Source organism: Leopardus geoffroyi, chromosome B2 (genome assembly GCF_018350155.1).
Source record: "Leopardus geoffroyi isolate Oge1 chromosome B2, O.geoffroyi_Oge1_pat1.0, whole genome shotgun sequence".
Classification (NCBI taxonomy): domain Eukaryota; kingdom Metazoa; phylum Chordata; class Mammalia; order Carnivora; family Felidae; genus Leopardus; species Leopardus geoffroyi.
This window is the reverse complement of record NC_059332.1, coordinates 145865709-145886551: the sequence shown is the minus strand read 5'-3', so window position 1 is coordinate 145886551 and position 20843 is coordinate 145865709. Positions and strand designations below refer to the sequence as shown.

Here is a 20843-nt window from a genome sequence, read left to right as displayed (position 1 = left end):
TTCCCCCTTCCCCCTTTTTAAATGTTTATTTATTTATTTTTGAGAGAGAGAGAGGGAGAGAGAGAGAGGGAGAGAGAGAGAGAGAGAGAATGAATGAATCCCAAGCAGGCTTCACACTGTTAGCAAAGCCCAACATGTGGCTTAATCTCATGAACCAGGAGATCATGACCTCAGCCTAAATCAGAGTTAGATGCTCAATGACTGAGCCCTCCCCCAGGTGCCCCAAACACGCATTTCTTCTCTTAAAGCTCTGTGTTAGGTGTGTGGCTTCATGGCTTTTTCTTTCATGGCTTTCTCCTAAGAGGGATTTGTTTTCATTTTTGTTTGTTAGTTTGTTTTTGGAGGGAGAGAGATCTATTTTCAAATAATCAAAGGTTCAAATTATTACTCTGGGTTTCTACAGATTCAAAATAAGCATTTTCTGTGTCATCTAATAGATTCTTTTAAAGACATGAATACAATAAACTTATTCTCATGATGAGCACTGACTAACGCATAAAGTAGTTGAATCACTACATTGTACATCTGAAACTAATATAATGCTGTATGTTAGTTACACTGGAACACAAAACAAAAGAAAACTTATTCTGTTCCAGATTCGCTACTACCTTACTGCAACCTTGAGCCAATCAACTTATTTTTCTGTGCTTAGTTGGTGCATTCCTAGTAACTGACATTGGGCTGTAGGCCATGCAAAAGGCACACCTATTTCTTTTTGGTTCTGAATGAGTCTGGCCCTCATGTTCACACAAGAGAAATCATGGATTAGAAACACAACACAGGTGAGATATACTGAGCATCTAGGACCTAGAGGTAGAAAGTAGTTTAGTGCAAATAAAACGTTCCTACAGCTTTTCCCCACCACTATTCTCAATATTCTTTATCTGAAATTTTTATGTATTTCCTTTAAGAAGTCCTGATATTTCACAGAGTCTGGGAAACACTTACAGTTCTGAAATGAGTCATGTTTACAAGCATAGAAGTTAGCAGAAACGGTCTGAACAGCCCTAAACAATCTCTATAGCTAGGCTTTTGGCATAAATTTTGCTGGATTGTGTCCCCAAAAGTAAAAATTTCCATACTCTTCTCTATGTAAGAGTAAGTTAGACAAAGGATATCTTTTTTTTTTTTTTTGAGATATTTTTAATTTTTGAGAGAGAGAGAGCACAAACTGATGAGGGGCAGAGAGAGAGGGGAACGGAGTATCTGAATGAGGCTCTGTGCTGACAGCAGAGCCCTATGTGGGGCCCAAACTCATGAACTGTGAGATCATGATCTGAGCTGACGTGGGACACTCAACTGCCTGAGCCACCCAGGTGCCCCAAGACAAAAAATATCTTAACAATAAAAGTGATGAAAGAAAGAAAGAAAGAAAGAAAGAAAGAAAGAAAGAAAGAAAGAAAGAAAGAAAGAAAGAAAGAAAGAAAGAAAGAAAGAAAGAAAGAAAGAAAGAAAGAAAAGAAAAGAAAGAAAGAAAAAGAAAGGCAGCATAGGGCAGATGAGTAAATTGGGGAGGGGGTGGGGCAGAGAGGAAGACAGGGGAGATGAGGGGAGAACATCCAAAGACCATCAGATTCTTTTAGAAAGTAGAAATATGTGAGGGATGAAGAGAGGGAAACCAGAAACAAATTGCAGAATAAAATGGCCAACATTTTTTTAGGGCCTGGCAATGAATAAATGCCAAAAAAGGATTTAAAGATGTTTTTGTCCTTATCAGGTTATCTTGTTTTTCTTGAAATGGCCTCATTGCTGCAAAATATCTTCTCTCCACATTGTAAACAAAATCTCTTTGGCAGCAATAAATTTTGCACTGAATTTTGGGAAGAGAGAAAACGCAGTGAGAGAGGTATCATAGGAAATGGGTTCAGGACAGTTTACATGCTTTGTACTTTTTCCTAGGGTTGTATCAACTAGGAAAAAATTTCTATAGGAAGGAGATATGATACAAAATGGACTATTGTTCAGGATTCATCTGATCGCCATACATGCCTGAGAAGGAGAGTGTGTGAGCGCTGTGCCCCACCCTCCCCATGAATGCGATAAAGCATATGCATGAGTTGTAAAAACTAATGTAACTCTGTTGGAAAACTCCATGTATATGTATCTTAACTGTTTATAATATTCATCATAACTAGTAATAGAACATTTAAAGAAACGACACTCGGAAGTGCTTTTTGTAAAGCTTACAATATAAAACGTAATTTAATTTGGTTTAATGGGTGTAGGACCAGGTGGCCTGTGTATCTAGGGAAGGGCATGCATGGACCCAGGGAACCCCAGACCTCACCTGTGCATACAGGACTCACATCCACCTGCAGTAAATCATTTACTACACAGCTCCCTGGTAGCGAAGGCCATCAATTCCCATTTGTCCCCTTCGTCTCCTGTTGGATCCTAATGAGCAGCAAAATGGTCCCAGGCCCTGGGTGGGAGGGACGTGGGGAGCATGGCTCCGACCCTCACTGGCTAATTAGCATGGGGCTAATTGACCTTTCACATCAATTGTGTTCCTCAGCCTTCAGCAACAAGAGAAGGGGCCTTTCATTATCTCTATGTGGCATAATATCTTTGATTCTAATGAAAACCAGTCATAAGAAATGTGAGATAAATTCAAAGCACAAATCACAAAATATCCATCTTCTACAAATCTCTCTAAAAAAAAATGAAAGCTCAGGTTGAAGGAACAGTTTTTATTCTCGTCCAATTAATATAAATTGGCATTTAGTGTTCACTGAAGGGGACTGAGGGAACTGGAGTTCAAGAGAAACGAACCCGTGGGAACGATTCCTTTCTGGTTATTCTGACCCTCCTCTGAACATCTCTGGGCTCGCACCGCTTCATCCATGTTGTTGCCTTGTTAGCTGTGACCATACAAAATATTTCTCAACCATTACATCTAAAAATATCTTTAACTTCCTAAATAATTGCCGTTTTGTCTTTCTCTGACACAGAAAACACTTTTATTAAAAACTTGTACAGAAACATATTTGTGAAAATTTATTATCAGAAGAAGCAACTAAAAATAGCATTCTGAATTTTTAACGGCAAAAGAAAGGGAAATCTGAATTGTTTAAAAAAGTGTTTCTTTTTTATTGAGATAATTTATGTCAGATCATCTAAGAAAGACCTCTTTCATGTCAAAACAATTTTTAAAATCAAAATATGATAACAACATTGACTATTAAATTAGGAAATCTTTTATCTGATAATTCTGGGCTGACCATATTATTGCTTTTCTGAAGGAAAAAAATGTGTGTGGTTAAAATGCAGATGAAAATCAGAGATTTTTCAGTCTTTAAAATGTAAAGTTGGTACACAATAGGACAGCCTTCCCATTGAAATCATTTAGGCATTTTTGTAGGATGAAAATAGAGCTTAGAAGACTAGAGAGAAGCTAACATGACTAATTGGTAGAGTATGCCCACGAATGTGGATTGGTCAGTATGCCGACTGGTGTGGATTGGTCAGTATGCCCACAAGCGTAGATTGGTCAGTATGCCCACGAGCGTGGATTGGTCAGTGTGCCCACCAGTGTGGATTGGTCAGTATGCCCATGAACATGGATTGGTCAGTGTGCCCATGAGTGTGGATTGGTCAGTATGCCCATGAACGTGGATTGGTCAGTGTGCCCATGAATGTGGACTGGTCAGTATGCCCATACAAATAAACCTGCAGGACGTTGTGTCCAACATGCCTGCCCATTTCCTGACTTCAGAGAGGTGGAGAAGCAGAATATTTGAATAGTTCAAAGCAGATTATTTGCAAAAGCACTGGGTTTACAGCCAGAAAACATGGCCTACAGGGCTGGCTCCTTCGTTTCCCAATTATGCGTCTAATTTGGGTGAGTCACTCAAGCCACGCGAAAGTTTCCTCACCTCCGAAGTGGCTGCCACACTTGACACATGCTTCACAAGGTCACCGAGTCATTCAACAAACCCAGGTGGGGCTGGTCTCTGTAGTAGCCAGCTCAGCATTAGAGAGATGCAGTGTCTTTTCTTGAGGCTAGCACTGCTTGGTGACGGAGAGAAACACATAGGAAAGTAGGCGCAATACAGAGTGGTCAGTGCTGTCTTCTTGGGGGCTTGGGACCCCAAGGAGCGCCGAGTTGCCTGCCGCTACTGGCCTTCTGGGGCAGAGACTAACTGTTGCCAGGTGACCTTCACTCCAGTTCTTTACCTGCTTTGACGACTCCTGTGTAACTGGCACTGGTCCTTACTTTCATCACTACCTTGTTATCTTGTTTGTTTTTAATCAGATCTGCCCATACTCTTTTTTGCTTCCTCCTTTGACTCAGTTCCAGTGGGGCTGTCTTCTAAGGCTTCTGGGTGTCTGGCTTTCCTCCCAATCATTCCTTTGTATCTGAGGCTTGTCCATACAGCTTCCAAACCCTGTTCTTCACGATGGCCCCTGTGCTCTCGCCCTGCTCTGTCTGCCTCATACACCACCCGCTTCTCAGCAGCCACACTGTGGAGTTTAGGGGAGCCAGAGAAGGATAAGGGGGAATCCTCAGCCTGGGTTTCTACTTGGCTTCACACTTAGGATCTGGGTGACATTGAACCTGTCGTGAAGGCTCCCTTTCATCTTCTGTTAGGTGTGATCGAATTGAACAGCAAGTAAAATAAAGAGCTTTATTTGTGCGGCCATACATCTGGATTTCCCAAAACATACTTGGGGATGGTAACAGCACCTCCCTCTGAGGACTCTGGGGACACTAAACAACTTACTGCATCAAAAACCTTGCAATGCAGTCTGGAGGCCATTTAGAGCTCAAAGATATCGTGCACTTACTTATTTTACTTGTATTAATATAATTGTTATTGCTATAGAAGATGAAAGCACTTTGTTAATAGTGTGACATTTTTGACTTTTTGAAGCGCATAATTATTTATTTTAGAGATTGTCTGTCTAACCCTTCTCTGAGTGTTTGGGAAACATTCCAATAACTTTTCAATCCCCAGGAATTTTCTTGTTCGAATATACTTGTTTTTACATGGTCTCAAAGGTTAAGACTATTTTGAAAATCATTAGCAGGTTTTTCAAGTTTTGCTTATTTCCAGTGTTCTAAGGGGATCACCAGACTTCCAAATATTTGAATCCTAACTGCATGTCAGCAAAGCGACTCCTTTTTGGAAAAAGAAAAATACACCAACTCTTTGGATATTGTTGAATAACAGCCAACTGGGTGAGAGTTGGTCATTGGTTGCCAAACAATTCCCATAGATGTTTTGTTAATACTGGGGTATCTCCAAATCAAAGGTCGTGTAGAGAATGTCCAAGATACAGATGTCTCAGTTCCCGGTGGGACCACAGCTCCATTTGACAGCATAATAGCAAGCCCAGTTGAACAAATTAACTACTTTGTTCATCAACACTAAACAACCTATGTCACCTTTCTTGTTGAATTAGTAAGTTATAACAAAACACAAATGAAATGTGTTTCCTGTTTGTGAGGCGATATTCTATTTATTGAGAAAACGAAGATAAAGTAGACATTGTTTTTGTCCTGAGGAAATTTAAAGCCATGTTGGAGAACTCTGCTGTCTTCCCACTGAAAATCTCGACCTCCCGAAGCTGAGGAATTTTTTGTATACTGCGAGAACTAGATATTATTTTGGGCTTTAGAGTGGCTAGATCACTAAACTTTATCCCTAGAATGTGTTATTAATGAGGTTTTGAACTGAACCAGTGTGATGGTGCAGTTATACCATCTGGCAAAGGGACTGCTTTCTGAGATCCACACCGGTTTTTATAACAAGTCAAAGAATTAAGCAATTATTGGTTTCAGAACCAAGGATGGAGACTGAGGGAAATATGTTCTATACATATCACTGTAACTACTGAAATCTGTTCGGGGTCTTCCTATCCCCTTTCCAGCTCTACCCTGAGCATTCGAAAAATCTGGATTTGAAAGGAAAATCTCAGTATTTGGATTTCTTCCATATTTGTCAAATTTTAGCAGACTCTGAGAATTTACTGAGGTTCTTCATATGTTTTATGGCATCTGAACATATAGTGAGATGTATATATATGCATATATATACATATACATATATATGCATATATATAGTGATATATATACATATATGTGCATATATATACACACACACACACACATAGTTCACAGGAAGCTGGAATGCTGCCAGAGTGATGGTCACATCTATAGCATCTTCTTATTCTACCTTCTGTGCCCATTTTCCAAGTTGGACTGTGTGAGTGGCACAGCCTAATAGGATTTGGAGGCTTTATTGATGTACAAGATAAGGGACAAATCCTGTTTAGTTTTCAAAATTCCTAAATGATGATACAATACTAACAACTCTGTATTGACTTATTGCTGTGCATTGGGTCTGTTCTTCTGTTTCCTCAAATCTTCAGAGTAGTCTTCAAAGTTGGTGATATTACTGCCAATGACAGATGTAGAAACTAGTGCTTAGGGAGGAAAAGTAATTTGCCAAAAATTATACAGCTAATAAATTGCATCTATGTGGCTTTAAATTACACGTTCTTTCTTCCATAGCCTTCTGGTTCCCCAGGGAGCACTTTAGGTATTGAGCTTATGACTATTTATATTTGTTCATTCATTCTTGTTTCGTAGCCCGTCCCTCACCTTTTCCATTCACAGGCATACTTTCTAAATCTGCTAGGTTCAAAGTGCTGTGTGAAGCATTCTGGTAAGTAAAACTATAAACATGACCCAGTTGCTGTTCTCAAGAATTTCTAAATTTAGTCTGAAGATCACAGACACAAGCGTGCGCACGTACACACACACACACACACACACACACACACACACACACACACACAAATACTGCCCATGCTGTGACCACTGCTATAAGAAGAGCATGGCAGGCAGATTTCTGGCATTGAGATGAGGAAGAAAGGCATTACTTTTATCTGAGAGGATCACATAAGTCCTGAACTTAGACAGAGGAATTCTATCCGACTGAATTCTTGAGCCTCCTTGAAAAGAACACACTAGAGATAAAAGCCTCAGGGGATGTTGGCATACTGATTCTCCACTGTTTCTCCTTGTGGCAAAGCTCCTGCCCCACATGCCCACTCAAGTGTACTCCAGCTCTTGATGTTGGTTTATTTGAAATAACCCAGGCTAAAGGCCATGTACAGTTCCTAGAGTTCTAGCTGAACACGGCGGCCATGATGAATAGTGATAGAATGTCTGTTAGTCCAATTAGAATGGAAAATAGATACTGTCAGCTATTACTGCCTGATGAACAACCACAAAATCTGAGTGCCGTGCATTGATAAACATCTCCTTCAGGTCAGCTGGGGGCCTGCAGGGCCAGCCTGCATCCAGCTGGAAGGCTGTGCCCAAGCTGTGGGTACTGCTGCACTTGGGTGGAAACTACCCAAGGGTGCTCTATTGCTGGCCCCAGCAGTGGTGCAGATACATTTCAAGGCCCTGGTTCAATCATGTTGGGCAAAACCAATCATGCTACTGAGCCCAACTCAAGGACAGGAGGGGAGATGAGAGTGAATAGCTCTGATGAGAAACCTAATCTATCATGTATACAGTGAAGGAGAGGGAAAGGAGATAAAATCATAAGGCAGGTGGTCTAGAGAGGAGAAAAGTCTAAACACACCTGAAGATGGTAATGAGCTGTCAGATTCTTTTTAACAGTTGATAGTGAGACATCTTAAAAGATTATGTAGCATACCCCAGAAACTTGCACATAATGGAATATAGGGAGAGATGGGAGGTCAGGGAGCAGTTGCAGAGCTCCTATGATGATGAAGGGCTAAAATGGGGAGATGACAATTAGGAAGTAAGGGAGCGGAAGACGGGAAGGGTATTTCTAAGTCCTTGCTGGATGTAAGGGAAGGGCAGAGGAGCTCAAGGTGGTGATTCTACCGAAGCCATTAGAAGACACAGGAGGATAATCAGAGCTGAAGGGGGGGCAGGGAGGGCTTGACGCTAGATACCATGGGGGAGGGTGGTGCTTTGACAGAAATGGAGTAGTTACGTGGGGCAGGCCAAGGGGGCAAGATTGATGACCCAGTGACCACTGCTGAGTGGGAGCAGTCCTGACACACAGAGCTGTGAGGACAGATGGCAGGGAGAGTGAGTGTGTCCCCATGGCAGTGGTTCAGAACCCAGGATGGGGAAGAGGTAGGAATGGGATTCAGGACCCGGGGTGGTCACCTGGTGACCTTCTGAGTCCACAACTGTGTGGCTGCAGGAAATGCTGACACATGGTGGGTGTCACTCTTAAACGTTTGCTGGTGCAATGGTGGAACACTGGAGGGAGGCAGGGGGCCAGTTCTGATTGTTATTAGTATCGCTGTGTTTGCATGGGTGTCCTTTGAACATTGATTGCTATGATGAGAGAGTGACAGCAGGTAGTTTGTAGATATCGAAATTTGGGGGTCTTCTCTGCAGACAGATGAGTGACTTTCTATCCAGTAGCTATTCTATTTTTTTTAAGTTTATTTATTTATTTTGAGAGAGGGAGAGAGAGCAAGAGAGAGAGCGAGTGCACAGGGTAGGGACATACAGAGAGGGAGACAGAGAATCCCAAGCAGGCTCTGCACTGTCAATGCAGAGCCAGATGCAGGGCTTAAACTCAGGAACCATGAGATCATGACCTGAGGTGAAATAAAAAATCAGACCCTTAACCCACTGAGCCAACCAGGTGCCCCCTGCACTAGGTCTTCTGAGACCTGGCTTTGATCTCAGGTAGTCTAGTTTTTGTCCTAGTAAATTAGCTGACTTCTAACTTTAATTCTACTAAATTTTCAAGTCTCCTGTTCATACACATCCATATATTGATGCAGAACATTTTTGCAAATGGTCACTGATGTTAATTGTGAAATTGGCAGGAACAGTGGATGACTGCTGGGGTGGCCTGGGTCTGCCGTTCCCCTGCTTCCCCAACGCCGTGCTTATGTGTTTGCCGGTGACATGGGGGTGTGTGTGGAGTCTATCATAAACACAGTAATTTTAAGTTGTAGAGAAAGATGCCCTGTAATTGACAATAACCAACCCTCTGAGCTTTTGTGAATGGAGACAAATGCAAGTATTTATATCTGATAGTTGGGAGGACACATCACTTCTGAAATAAGCCAGTTTTTTTTTTTTATTTTTTTTTCAACGTTTATTTATTTTTGGGACAGAGAGAGAGCATGAACGGGGGAGGGGCAGAGAGAGAGGGAGACACAGAATCGGAAACAGGCTCCAGGCTCTGAGCCATCAGCCCAGAGCCTGACGCGGGGCTCGAACTCACGGACCGCGAGATCGTGACCTGGCTGAAGTCGGACGCTTAACCGACTGCGCCACCCAGGCGCCCCTGAAATAAGCCAGTTTTAAAAGAATACTGCTTTTCACTGTGCTGCTGTATGCAGTGCGGTTCCTCTTTGTCCTGCTACATTTCATGTCGCTTTGGATATTACCCTAGTTTTCTATCACCCTGTTCCCTTTATCCCCACATTTCGGTTTGTGGCCCCAGTACAGTGTTGTGTGTGGAACACACACACGCGTGAGTTCTGTCGCCCTGATGACAGGAGAAGTGTATCTAACGTGATCAGTCACACATGGCTGTTTTCTTAAGTTCCGTGATTTCGTGCACCCTTGGACCTAAACAGGTTTTAGAGTCTTTCGCGTACTCTGGGACGGAGGACAAGGTGAAACTTACTTGGCATTTTAAGTTAGTATTGGTCTAACGTTCTGGTCTGTTTCTGCCTTGCTCCCACATAGAGCTGTGACCTGGACCAGCAGAGCATCGTTCATGTTGTGCTGAGACCCTGGAGAAAAGGCCCAGAAAGGGAAGGAGGTGACGGCCCACAAAATGCCCTGGAGGGCTCGAGGAGAGAGCCCGAGAGCTTGACCCGTGTGGACCTCAGCAGCTCGGTCCTCCCTGCGCACTCGGTGGGTCTGGCTGTGATCCTGGATAATGACCGTGAGGAGACCCTGCCAGCTGGAAGGCCAGGTAATTGCACAGACTCAGTGTGTGGCTAGTAGAGCACTTTGTGTAGCAGGTCTCCACAGAGAAGGGCCTCAACACGTGCATAGTTGGTTCATGGTAAGTTCTAGATTACTAGAGGGAGACATTGCTGGGAGGACGGTACTTGGCCATAAAATTTGAGATGAGTACATTTAATAAATGCAATAAAACAGGGTTTTCAGGTTGAGAATGAAGGTGAGGGATGGAGGAGACGTCAGGACCATGATAATAGCATTTTACTTTATTTTTATTTATTTTGAGAAACTAGGAGTGGGGTGGAAATGTGATGTATTGTGCTTGGGTCAGAATATGTGATGAAGGTGCATGTATGTCCTTCTCAACGTTTGCCTCCCTTTTCTATTTGTTATTTTCCTAAAAAACATTTTGGTTTATTATGTTTCTGATGATGTAGAGAAATTTTAAAAAGCAGAAAGAGAAGTATAGAGACAATTCTAGTCATTTGCAGGTGCCAAGGCAACCCATTACAATGTCAATAACACCCTTTGTGTGAAAGGGTGTTCCTTCTGTCTACGTAGCAACCCATTTCAAAAGTGCTTTCATTTAACAAGGATGGCAATTCCTTTGTTATTTCGACAATATTAAAGTGTCTCCCTTAGTCCTCTGTTTTCCAATCTAAATAGTCAAAGGTATATCAGGATTATTTTTGACTATGTGTGACAGAAAACACAAAATGATAACTGATTTTATAAGTTATATGTGCATTTCTCTCTCACGTACAATGAGTGAGGACATAGGCAGTTCGAGGCCGTTGTGGATTTCACAGTGTCAGAGATTTCAGGAACTAGCAAGGTGGAGGCCTAAAATAATATGAAATGTCTCCTGCTAATTTCACTAAGTAAAATTTAACAAAGTTTAAAAGATCATAGATGAGATTATAAAAAGAAAAAAATTACAAGGACAAGTGAAAAAGTAGACATAGCAGTTCTCTTCGTATAGAGGAATGGATAAACCCAGAATTGAGGTGCATGAGCTGATACCTGGTGGCCTTTGGGAGGTTGTTCAGGGGAGGAAGGCTGTCCTTTACATGCCCTGAGCACTTAGCAGAATGAAAAAATATATATATGTGGAGGAAACTGAGATACATCTAAACCTTTGCAGTTCCTGTGTGATCCAGAATGGGAAGTTAATATAAGTATCAGACTCAGATTTATGGTGTGCGTGATGTATATGATTGGTTTCCCCTAAAACTTGAGAAAATAAAACAACAATTTGAAACAGAACACAAAACACATACATGTTATGTTCATGAAAACATACAAAAAATAGAAACCTCAATCAGAAAACAAACATAATAGAAAAATATAGCTATTGAATAAAACATAATTTTAGCTACTGGAATTAAAAAAATCCTCCGTGGATGGGTTAAAACAGCAAGTTAGTCAATGCCAAAGAGAGAATTTGTGAACTGCAAGATAGATACGAGGGAATTTTCCATAATGTGGTATAGATTAAAAGGTAAAACAATGCTTTTCAGACACTAGGGGTTTAGAACGAGATGGCTAAACATATTTCTGATAGAAATTTCATCATAGGAGAATACAGAATGGAAGAGAGACAGTTTAATAAGAGAATGACTGAGAATCCTGATTCAAGAGTACACGGTCCCAAGCATGATAAAACAAAACAAAGCAAAAACAAACAAACAGACAAAAAAACCTCCACTCAGTTGGTCTTAATCAAGATAAACAAAAATAAATTCACTTTATAAAGAAAGTGAAAGACTAGGGGCACCTGGTGGCTCAGTCGGTTAAGCATCTGACTGGCTCAGGTCATGATCTCACGTCCATAGGTTCGTGCCCTGCGTTGGGCTCTGTGCTGACAGCTCAGAGCCTGGAGCCTGCTTCAGATTCTGTGTCTCTCTGTCTGCCCCTCTCCTGCTCACGCTCTGTCTCTGTCTCTCTCTAAAAATAAATAAACATTTAAAACATTTTTTTAAAGTAAAGAAAGTAAAAGAACAATTAAAAAGAGATCTTAAAATCAAATGAAGAAAATAGATTACTTGCAATGCAGTAATAATTTGAATCGATCCTGGCAGAAATAATGGAAGAAAAATGACAGTGGAGTCATATCAAATGACTGAGGAGGATATACTTGTTAACTTAGAATTCTAAACCTAAAACACCTTACGAAATTATTGCTGAAAAGTGAGACGCAAATAAAGACGCTTTCAGACAAACACTGAGAGTATTTGTACTCAGTCTGAAAGAATGTTATTCACAACAGGGAGGGGTGGTTTGAACCCAGGGTGACCAAAGGGATATAAGAGACCATGCTCAGAACATACAAGGGTAAATATGGATCGGTCTAAATGAATATTGATATAAAAAATAACATTGATTAGTTTGATGGGTACAAAAACAGGAGCAACCGAAGTAGTAGATAAAATGACATTTAGGAGAAAACAGTGATCAATTAACATGGAAATACATTCAAGATCTCATTAATGATCAGAGAAATTAATATTCCAACAATATTGTATCGCTGCAGCCTACCTGATGGGCCAATATTTAAAAGTTTGACGATACCAAGTATTGGTTAGGATTTAGGGCAGAAAGTGCTTTGGTACATGATGGTAAGGATGTTAATTGATTCAGCCATCATAGAGAGCAATGCACAGCTTCACAGTCATTAATGGATTTCCAGATATGCATTTTCTAGAACTCACAGTAGTGAGGAGACACCCATGTAGATGACCGTCATGGGACCCCTGAAGTTTGTGAATAAAGAGAAATGACAAAGCTGGGGCATCCGGTTGGCTCAGTCGGTGAAATGTCTGACTCTTGGTTCTGGCTCAGGTCATTATCTGAGTGCAGAGCCTGCTTGGGATTCTTCCCTCTCTCTCTGCCCCTCCCCTGCTCATGCATGAGCCACAGGTGTATGTTCTCTCTTTCTCAAAAAAAAAAAAAAAAAAAAATTAAAAACTTAAAAAAAAAGAAATGACATAGCTGTCTTTAAATAGGAGGATGGATAAATAATTAATGCTGTATTCTTATAATGGGTTGTAAATTGCAAATAATGTTCAGTAAGATACAGTTGATGCAAAATTTCAAAACATAAGGTCCAAAACATTTACATCTATTGTTTAGTAGGGTAACCAAATAATGTACTTTGCCCAAGCAGGATATATTTGAGAGTTAAAATATACATTAAATATAATTAAACTACATATTTATATACCTTTGAAATATTTATTTATGGGTCAACAAATTGGATTCATTATGTTAGCAAAAAATGAACTGGTTATTTAGTATGATTTTCAAAAATAATTTTTTTCAAAAATTAAAAAGATTATGTTCTTTAGAGCAAGATCAACCCTTTATATTTATCATCTGAACATTAATAATATTAGTAGAATAATTATCCTTTGTACTTATTCACACATTTCAATCCGTTTAATGTATCTGGCTCTACCATCTCATCAGTGGTATTTACCTAAAGACTAAAAGCAAATCTTATGGTTTCTTCTTATTATAAAATTGCTTTTAGTCTTCTTCAGTTTTATTTAATGATGAATACATTTGGCATTATTGTTACCTTCAATTTATGTCTTTCTAGACCATAATCCTTTTAGCTAAGAAAATATTCTTTTACCATAGGGATTTAGATACCAGTAGGCTCTCAGAAAATTCTACAAAATGTTTAACATCCACTTCATATTTTTAATTGAAATGTGTAATTCTTTCAACCCAAACAAGAGATTAAATAAGCTTTTATTAATGTATGCAATATTGAAAATGCCAACACCACCATGGTTGGAGCCTTCAGATTATTGTATGCTCCATGACGAGACTGTTCAGTTAGACTTCCCACATCAACCTCCATCGGTTACATCTGACTTCTCTCTGATCATCTTGTTCTCATTAGCCCACTGACTGGTGGCCTGTTACCTGTGTGCATTTTGCAGGGCTGAAGACTGGCCAATGTACCACTTGTGGATGCACCAGGTAAATGGCAGGGGTGGCATCCTTATGGGATTCTCCCCTCTCCCTGCCCCGGCCCCAGACCAGGAATGAGCTCTGCTGGAACCCTGCATGCTGTGTGTGAGGGGCATGTGCTAGTTTTGTAGAATCTGGAAAGGATAGGGAAAGGAGAGATGGGTTGTCCCAGGTCAACTTTAAGACTTAACTCTGTTAAACTTAAAATTGAACTACAAAAAGTCATCCCTTCATCTTCAGACCTGGGAAGAATCATCTCCTTTTCAGAAGTCTTATACCTTCTACTGCTTTCAATTATATACAGGTTCTCAGCATATACTCCTTCTTATTGAAGACAGGACATCCATCTAGTTCATTATAGTTTCCCCCAACATCTCCTAGAAGACTGATGACAAATGTTTACTAAATTATTTAAAATGGTCAATATAGTAAGGCATACATCATTATTTCTGTATATTTAACTTTTAGAATTAATGCTTTATTTAATTATTTGACAACACTTTTTAAAATACCTTGGTAATTTCAGTATTCATATGAATTTAGTCTCTTGATTGGGATTCTTTGGAACAACTGTGGGCAAACCGTGCGCTTACATGATTATTTTTCTTTGCTAAAAAAGACAGTGTAGAGTTTCTAGAATGATGATTCACTCCAGTGTGCAGAAGAGTCACCTGTGGATGCTCACTCCCTGCTATTCTAGAACTAATTCTAATTCCGGTGGGTGGGAGAAAGGCCCAGAAATCCTGGGCTGACCATACTTGGAGAAACTATGCCTGATAGCAGAGATTTTCCAACCTTACAACTGTGGGTCCTGCCTAGTGGCCTCAACTAGGTGGGAGGAAGGAGGCAGGTCGGGGGAAGACAGTGGACAAACCAAGCCAACCCATGGCAGCCAAGCACAGTCTCTTATTTATCAGTTTCACATACAACCCATCTATAGCATGTTTCATTTTGGGAAAAGAAAATCCCTTGTTACAACGTGTTTGAAAAACTCTGCCTCAAAGAAAGAAATTTAAGAGAAATAAACCAACTTTGTTCTTGTTTCTAGGGTGTTCAAATCAGAGAAGGAAGAATTTAGGTGCTGGCTGAACTCAGGAGGGTTTTAAAGGGTGAATAGCTGGGCGGTAGCGACAAAAGTAGCTGAAACAAATCTGAACTTCTGGAAACCCTGGAAGGTGTTTTTTAGGTATTTAAAGATGGCAAAAGATAACGGATTAATATGAGAGACAATGTCATGTTCTACATTAATAACCAAAGCAATCATATGATCTGTACTTAGAATCTAGGACATGTTATATCGTGGTTTATAAGTGGGACTCAAGGAACTCAAATGGATCATCCAAGTGTCCCTTAGAGGAGTGGTTCTCAAGACATAGCACTCAGCAGAGTCCCGTGAGGGCTGCACCAGCCCAGTCAATGTGGCGTCAAGGCTGAGAATCTGCATTTCTCTGCACTCCGGTTCCTGCTCTAAGTGTGGCTCCAGCAGCCATGCTTTGAGTAACAATATCCTTTTTTTTTTTTTTTAATCAACATATCCTGGTTGCTTTCCTTAAATTTTCACTTTAAAGACAACACCAAAATCAAAACCTTTGAACATATACTTTCAACCTCAAAGAATCAAAGAATAGCTATAATTCTAAAATAGCACCAATATAGCCAATATTATTCTTGTGAATATTAATGAGCTATACTGAAACAAGGTAAAATGTAAACACTTTGCTTTGTACTTAATTTGAAGTGTTGCCACTAAAATCAGTTACAGAACTTTGTTCTGAAAGACATGACTATGAAGGTTGCAGACTCAAATGCTGATAATGGTTTCAAAACTAAATTTATAGAATACCCAGAGAATAGGTTGCATTGTAGACGTGTACACAGTTTTAAAATACTCATTAGCAACAGTCTTTTAGAGACATATACTGTTTTCATATAAATTGGGAGGTTTTTTTTTTTAATTTTGTAAAATGTTTATTTATTTTGAGAGACAGAGAGAGACAGAACATGAGCAGGGGAGGGGCAGTGAGAGAGGGAGAGACAGAATCCGAAGCAGGCTCCAGGCTCCAAGCTGTCATCACAGAGCCCGATGGGGGGCTCGAACTCACAAACTGTGAGATCATGACCTGAGCCGAAGTTGGCTGCTTAACTGACTGAGCCACCCAGGCACCAAATTGGGAGTTTTAAAACCATCTCCCTTTAGTGCTTTCAATTGTCACATGGCAATAGACCAAAGACCCAAATAATTTCAAATGATCACAGACACTATTTTGGCAAGAATTCTCATGTGTCAGTACTTTTAATGTAGTGTACATCAAATTATAGTAAAAAGAGGACTGTAAACAAGATGCAGCCCCTCTATTTTCATGAACATCATCACAACAGATTACAGTAAACCCAGTTTATATTCTACCATCAAGGGTGGTTCTCCCATTAGTTCACTTTGTGACGGGTCATTAGGAATATCCTCAAATCCAAGAGTCTCTTCATGACCCCTCAAAACACCCCGTGAAAGGTTTGACCTTGGAGGAAATGGAAGACGCTGAACCTGATGCACTGCCTTGAATCCCACTTGTAATTTGAGTGGAGCAAACAGACCCTGGATTTTTCTCAGTGTGGAAAAATTCATTTTATCTTGGTTGAGCTGGAATTTTTTTTTCTGATAATTCAAGAGGATGAGTAGGCAAAAGTTCATTTTTCACACAAGGAAGACCTTTTTGAAGAAGAGCATGGCTTTCAAAAGGTCCACTTGCTGAAAGTTCAGCAACTGGAATGCTGTCCTTTAGCTGAGATCCAAGTCCTCTGGCATTCATGTTCAACTTGCTCAGTGAACAGCCTCTCAGCCCCATTACCCTCAGCTGGCCTACTGCTCACTTCTGTTTCCTGAGTAACAATACCCTAAATAAGAAATTATATTGCTTCAAATATTGTGAATGTATAAAATACATTAATTTGTAAACATTTGATTAAGAACATTGAGTAAGCTACTTCTGAGCTCCAAGGTACCCATGCATGAACTAAGTTCTCATGTAACATCTTTTTTTTCCTTAATGAGGAGCCATTCATCACCTCCTGACAATCAGATAATATGAAGCTGTTGGGCCTAGAGAAAAAATTGCAATATTCTCTAATATTTGTCATTAATTTACAGTTAATTTACTACACAGCAAAAAGTCAGTGAATCTCCACCTTGTGCCAGGCATAATTCTAGGTGCAAGGATGTAGTGGGAAATAGAATCAGAAGAAATGCCTACCTGGTTGGATCGCATTCTACTTGGGGAGCAGGTAATACACAAAGAAACAAATAACTAGTAATTATATGTCCTCTGGAGAAAAACTTGCCAGAGTAAAGGGAGTAGAGAGTGTTAGAAAGGGTGCTGTCTTGTATAAGGTACTAAGAAGGCCTTTCTGATGAAGTGACATTTCAGGAGAGCATCCACCGAGGGATCTCAGGCAGAAGGAGAGCCAGGTATGGATCCAAGGCTTGGAATGCAAGGAAGCCACCAAGACAGGGGCAGAAGGAGTGTGTAACAAAAAGAAGAAGGGAAGTCATAAGGGGGTCAAGATGGGAGCAAGTTGCATACAGGGTGGTAGATCTTAGGTTTCACCCTGATGAGAAGGGAGCTGCTGGAAGAGTTCTGAGCCATGCAGTAGAGTGAGATCTGATTTAGGGAATTGGCTAAGTCAGCTGCCTTTTGAATTGGCTGCTTGTGAATCCTAGAAATATGCTAATTCCAATAATATCAGGAAGTAGTGGTAATAATAACGGTCAACATCTCTGAGTGCTTGCTGTGAACCTGGCACTGTACTAAGCATTCTTTCCCATGAATGTCTTGTTTAATTCTTTAGAAGCCCCACCAGGTAGGCAATATTATTATCCTCATTATAGAGAGCTAATAGCATCAGACTATTTGAAGAATGGATTCAGACAAGGCAAGATTTTACCAAGAATTGTCTTACTCCAGAGCTTGTGTTTGAAGTATCCAGTAGCCTATACTCCTCAAAATATAGATATCAGGAAGAAAGAATGAGTTTCTGCATTTGCTCTGGACATTTTGATTATAAACAGTAGACACAGTCTGACAATAAGTCATTTTGAAGAATCATGTTAAATTAATTATAGTCAAGTAATCAAATTTTTGCTATGTTTCTGAGATACTGTTCTTACTTTTTTTTTCTAATTTTAGAGAGAGAATAAGAGAGCGAGGGAGAGAGAGAGAGAGAGAGGGAGAAAAGCATGAGTGGGGGAGGGGCAGAAGAAGAGAGGGAGAATCTCTATGTTGTCAGGGCAAAGCCCAACTCTTGGCTCGATCTCACGAACCACAAGATCATGACCTAAGCCAAAATCAAGATTGGATGCTCAACCAACTGAGCCACCGCCACTCCCTTCAAGTAGTCAAATTTTAAAACTCAATTTTTATATCACATGGTGTACCATTTTTTTTCTTTTTCTTTTTTAACGTTTTTTTTTTTTTTTTGATAAAAAGAGAGGGAGAGAGAGAAAGAATGAGAGAAGGAGGGTGGCAGAGAGAGAATCCAAAGCAGGCTTCACACTGTCAGTGTGGAGCCTGATGCGAGGATAGAACGCACAAAGCACAAGATCATGACCTGAGCCAAAATCAAGAGTCAGATGCTTAACTGACTGAGCTACCCAGGTGCACCTCCTTTTTTTCTCTTTTTAAAAATAAAACACTTGCTAATTTTATCCAATTCTTTCAAGTCTTTTTGCCTCAGCTTACTAAGAAAGCATTTCATTAGTAATGAAATTTTACTACATTTTACTATAAAATAAGCATATATCTTCTTACTAAATGAAAGATGACTTTTGAAATATAACTCAAAGACAGTTTATAGAAAAAAAATTAAAGATAGACAAATATGAAAAAAAAAGTATAAATGGCCTTTACCAATCCTTTCAACATTATACTGGAAGTTCTAGCTATAAAATAAGATAAGAAAAGGAAATAAAAGGCAACCAGTTGGGAAGAAGACATAAAACTGTCTTTGTTTACAGATGACATGATTGTCTAGGTAGAAAATCTGAAAGAAAGAAAGAAAGAAAGAAAGAAAGAAAGAAAGAAAGAAAGAAAAAGAAAGAAAGAAAGAAAGAAACAGACACTTCCTGGAACTAATATCAAGGTTGCAGGATACAAAATTAATATGCAAAAGTTAATTGCTTTCCTACAGACCAGCAATGAACAAGTGGAATTAAAATGCAGTAACATTTACATTAGCACCCCTCAAAATGAAACACTTAGATATAAACCTAACAAAATATGTACAGCATCTATAATTAGGAAAATCACACAGCTCTTTTGAAGGAAATCAGAGAACTGAAAAATACAGAGACATTTCATGGTCAAGGAAAAGAAGATTCAGTATTGCCAAGATGTTAGCTTCCCAACTTGATCTACACAAGTCCAATCAAAATGCCAGGAAATTATTTTGTGGATATTGATTAACCGATCCTAAGGTTATATGGAGAGGCCAGAATAGCCAACACAATATTGAAGAAGAACAGACAGAGGATTGAGGCTGCTCCTTGTTATGACATGCTATAAAGCTACAATAATCAAGACAGTATAGTATTGGTGGGAGAATAGACAAATAGATCAATGGGATAAAATGGAAATCCTAGACACAATCCCACGTAAATATGGTCAGCTGATCTCTAAGAAATGAGAAAAGGCGGTAGGATGGAGAACAGATAATCTTTTGAACAAATGGTGCTGGAATAACTGGACACCCATGTCTTGAAAAAAATCTAGATACAGATCTTATACTTTTCACAAAAATTAACTCAAAATGGATCTTAGACCTACATGTAAAACATAAAACTATAAAAACCTTGGAATATAGCATGGGAGAAAACCTAGATGACCTTGAATATGGTGATGACTTTTTAGATACAGCACCACAGGCACGATCTTTGAAATAAATAAATGATAAGCTGAACTTCGTTAAAATGAATAATTTCTCCTCTGTGAAAGACAATGTCAAGAGAATAAGAAGACGAGCCACAGATTGGGAGAAAATATTTGCAGAAGTCACATTTGATTGACTGTTATCCAAAATATACAGAGAATTCTTAAAACCCGGCCATAAAATGAACAAACCAATTAAAAAATAGGCAAAAGGTGTGAACAGACACCTCACCAAAGAATTTATATAGATGGCAAATAAGCACAAGAAAAGATATTCAATATCATACATCATTAGGAAATTACAGTTTGAAATGATGACATACCATTACACACTCATTAGAATAGCCTAAATCCAAAACTCTTGAGAACACCAAATTCTGATGAGGGAACAGAGCAACACCGACTGTCATTCATCGCCGGTGGAAATGAAATGGTATGGCCATTTTGAAGGCAGTTTCTTACAAAATTAAACACACTCTTACCATACAACATAGCAGCTAAAACTTGCTGTTTACCCAACTGAATTGAAAATGTATGTCTATGCAATGAATTGCATGCAGACTTTTATAGCAGCTTTATTTATAATTGCCCAAACATGGAAGCAACCATGATCCTTCCAAAGGTGAACAGATGAAACGTGGTCCATCCAGAAATAATAATATTCAGGGCTAAAAAGAAATGAGCTATCAAGCCGTGAAAAGACAGGGAGGAAATTTAAGTGCATAGTACCAGGTAAAAGAAGCCCATCTGAGAAGCCTACATACTATGTGATTGCAATTATATGACATTCTGGAAAGCTATAGATACGGTGAAGATCTGTGTCTGTACAGATTGCCAGGGATTGGGGAGAGGGAAGGACGGACACTCAGAACACAGGATATTTTAGGACATAGAAACTACTTTGTATAATACTCTAATGGTGGATGTATGTCCGTATACATTTGTCAAAACCCATAGAATATACAACACCGAAAGGAGCCCTAGTGTGAACTGTGGATTTGGAGTGATAA

At 39.6% G+C, this 20843-nt stretch overlaps 1 protein-coding gene and 1 pseudogene across 3 annotated transcripts in view; one reads left to right on the top strand and one right to left on the bottom strand.

The window, feature by feature from the left end:
• The window catches only part of PRKN (parkin RBR E3 ubiquitin protein ligase), a 1352534-nt gene that overhangs the window by 430195 nt on the left and 901496 nt on the right, over window positions 1-20843 (top strand). For all 3 annotated transcript variants that reach the window (XM_045500229.1, XM_045500228.1, XM_045500230.1), the window contains one exon: window positions 9713-9944. In XM_045500229.1, the coding sequence (XP_045356185.1) occupies window positions 9713-9944 (232 nt within the window). The remainder of the gene's footprint in view (window positions 1-9712; window positions 9945-20843) is intronic.
• On the bottom strand, window positions 16258-17908 carry LOC123609268 (annotated as a pseudogene).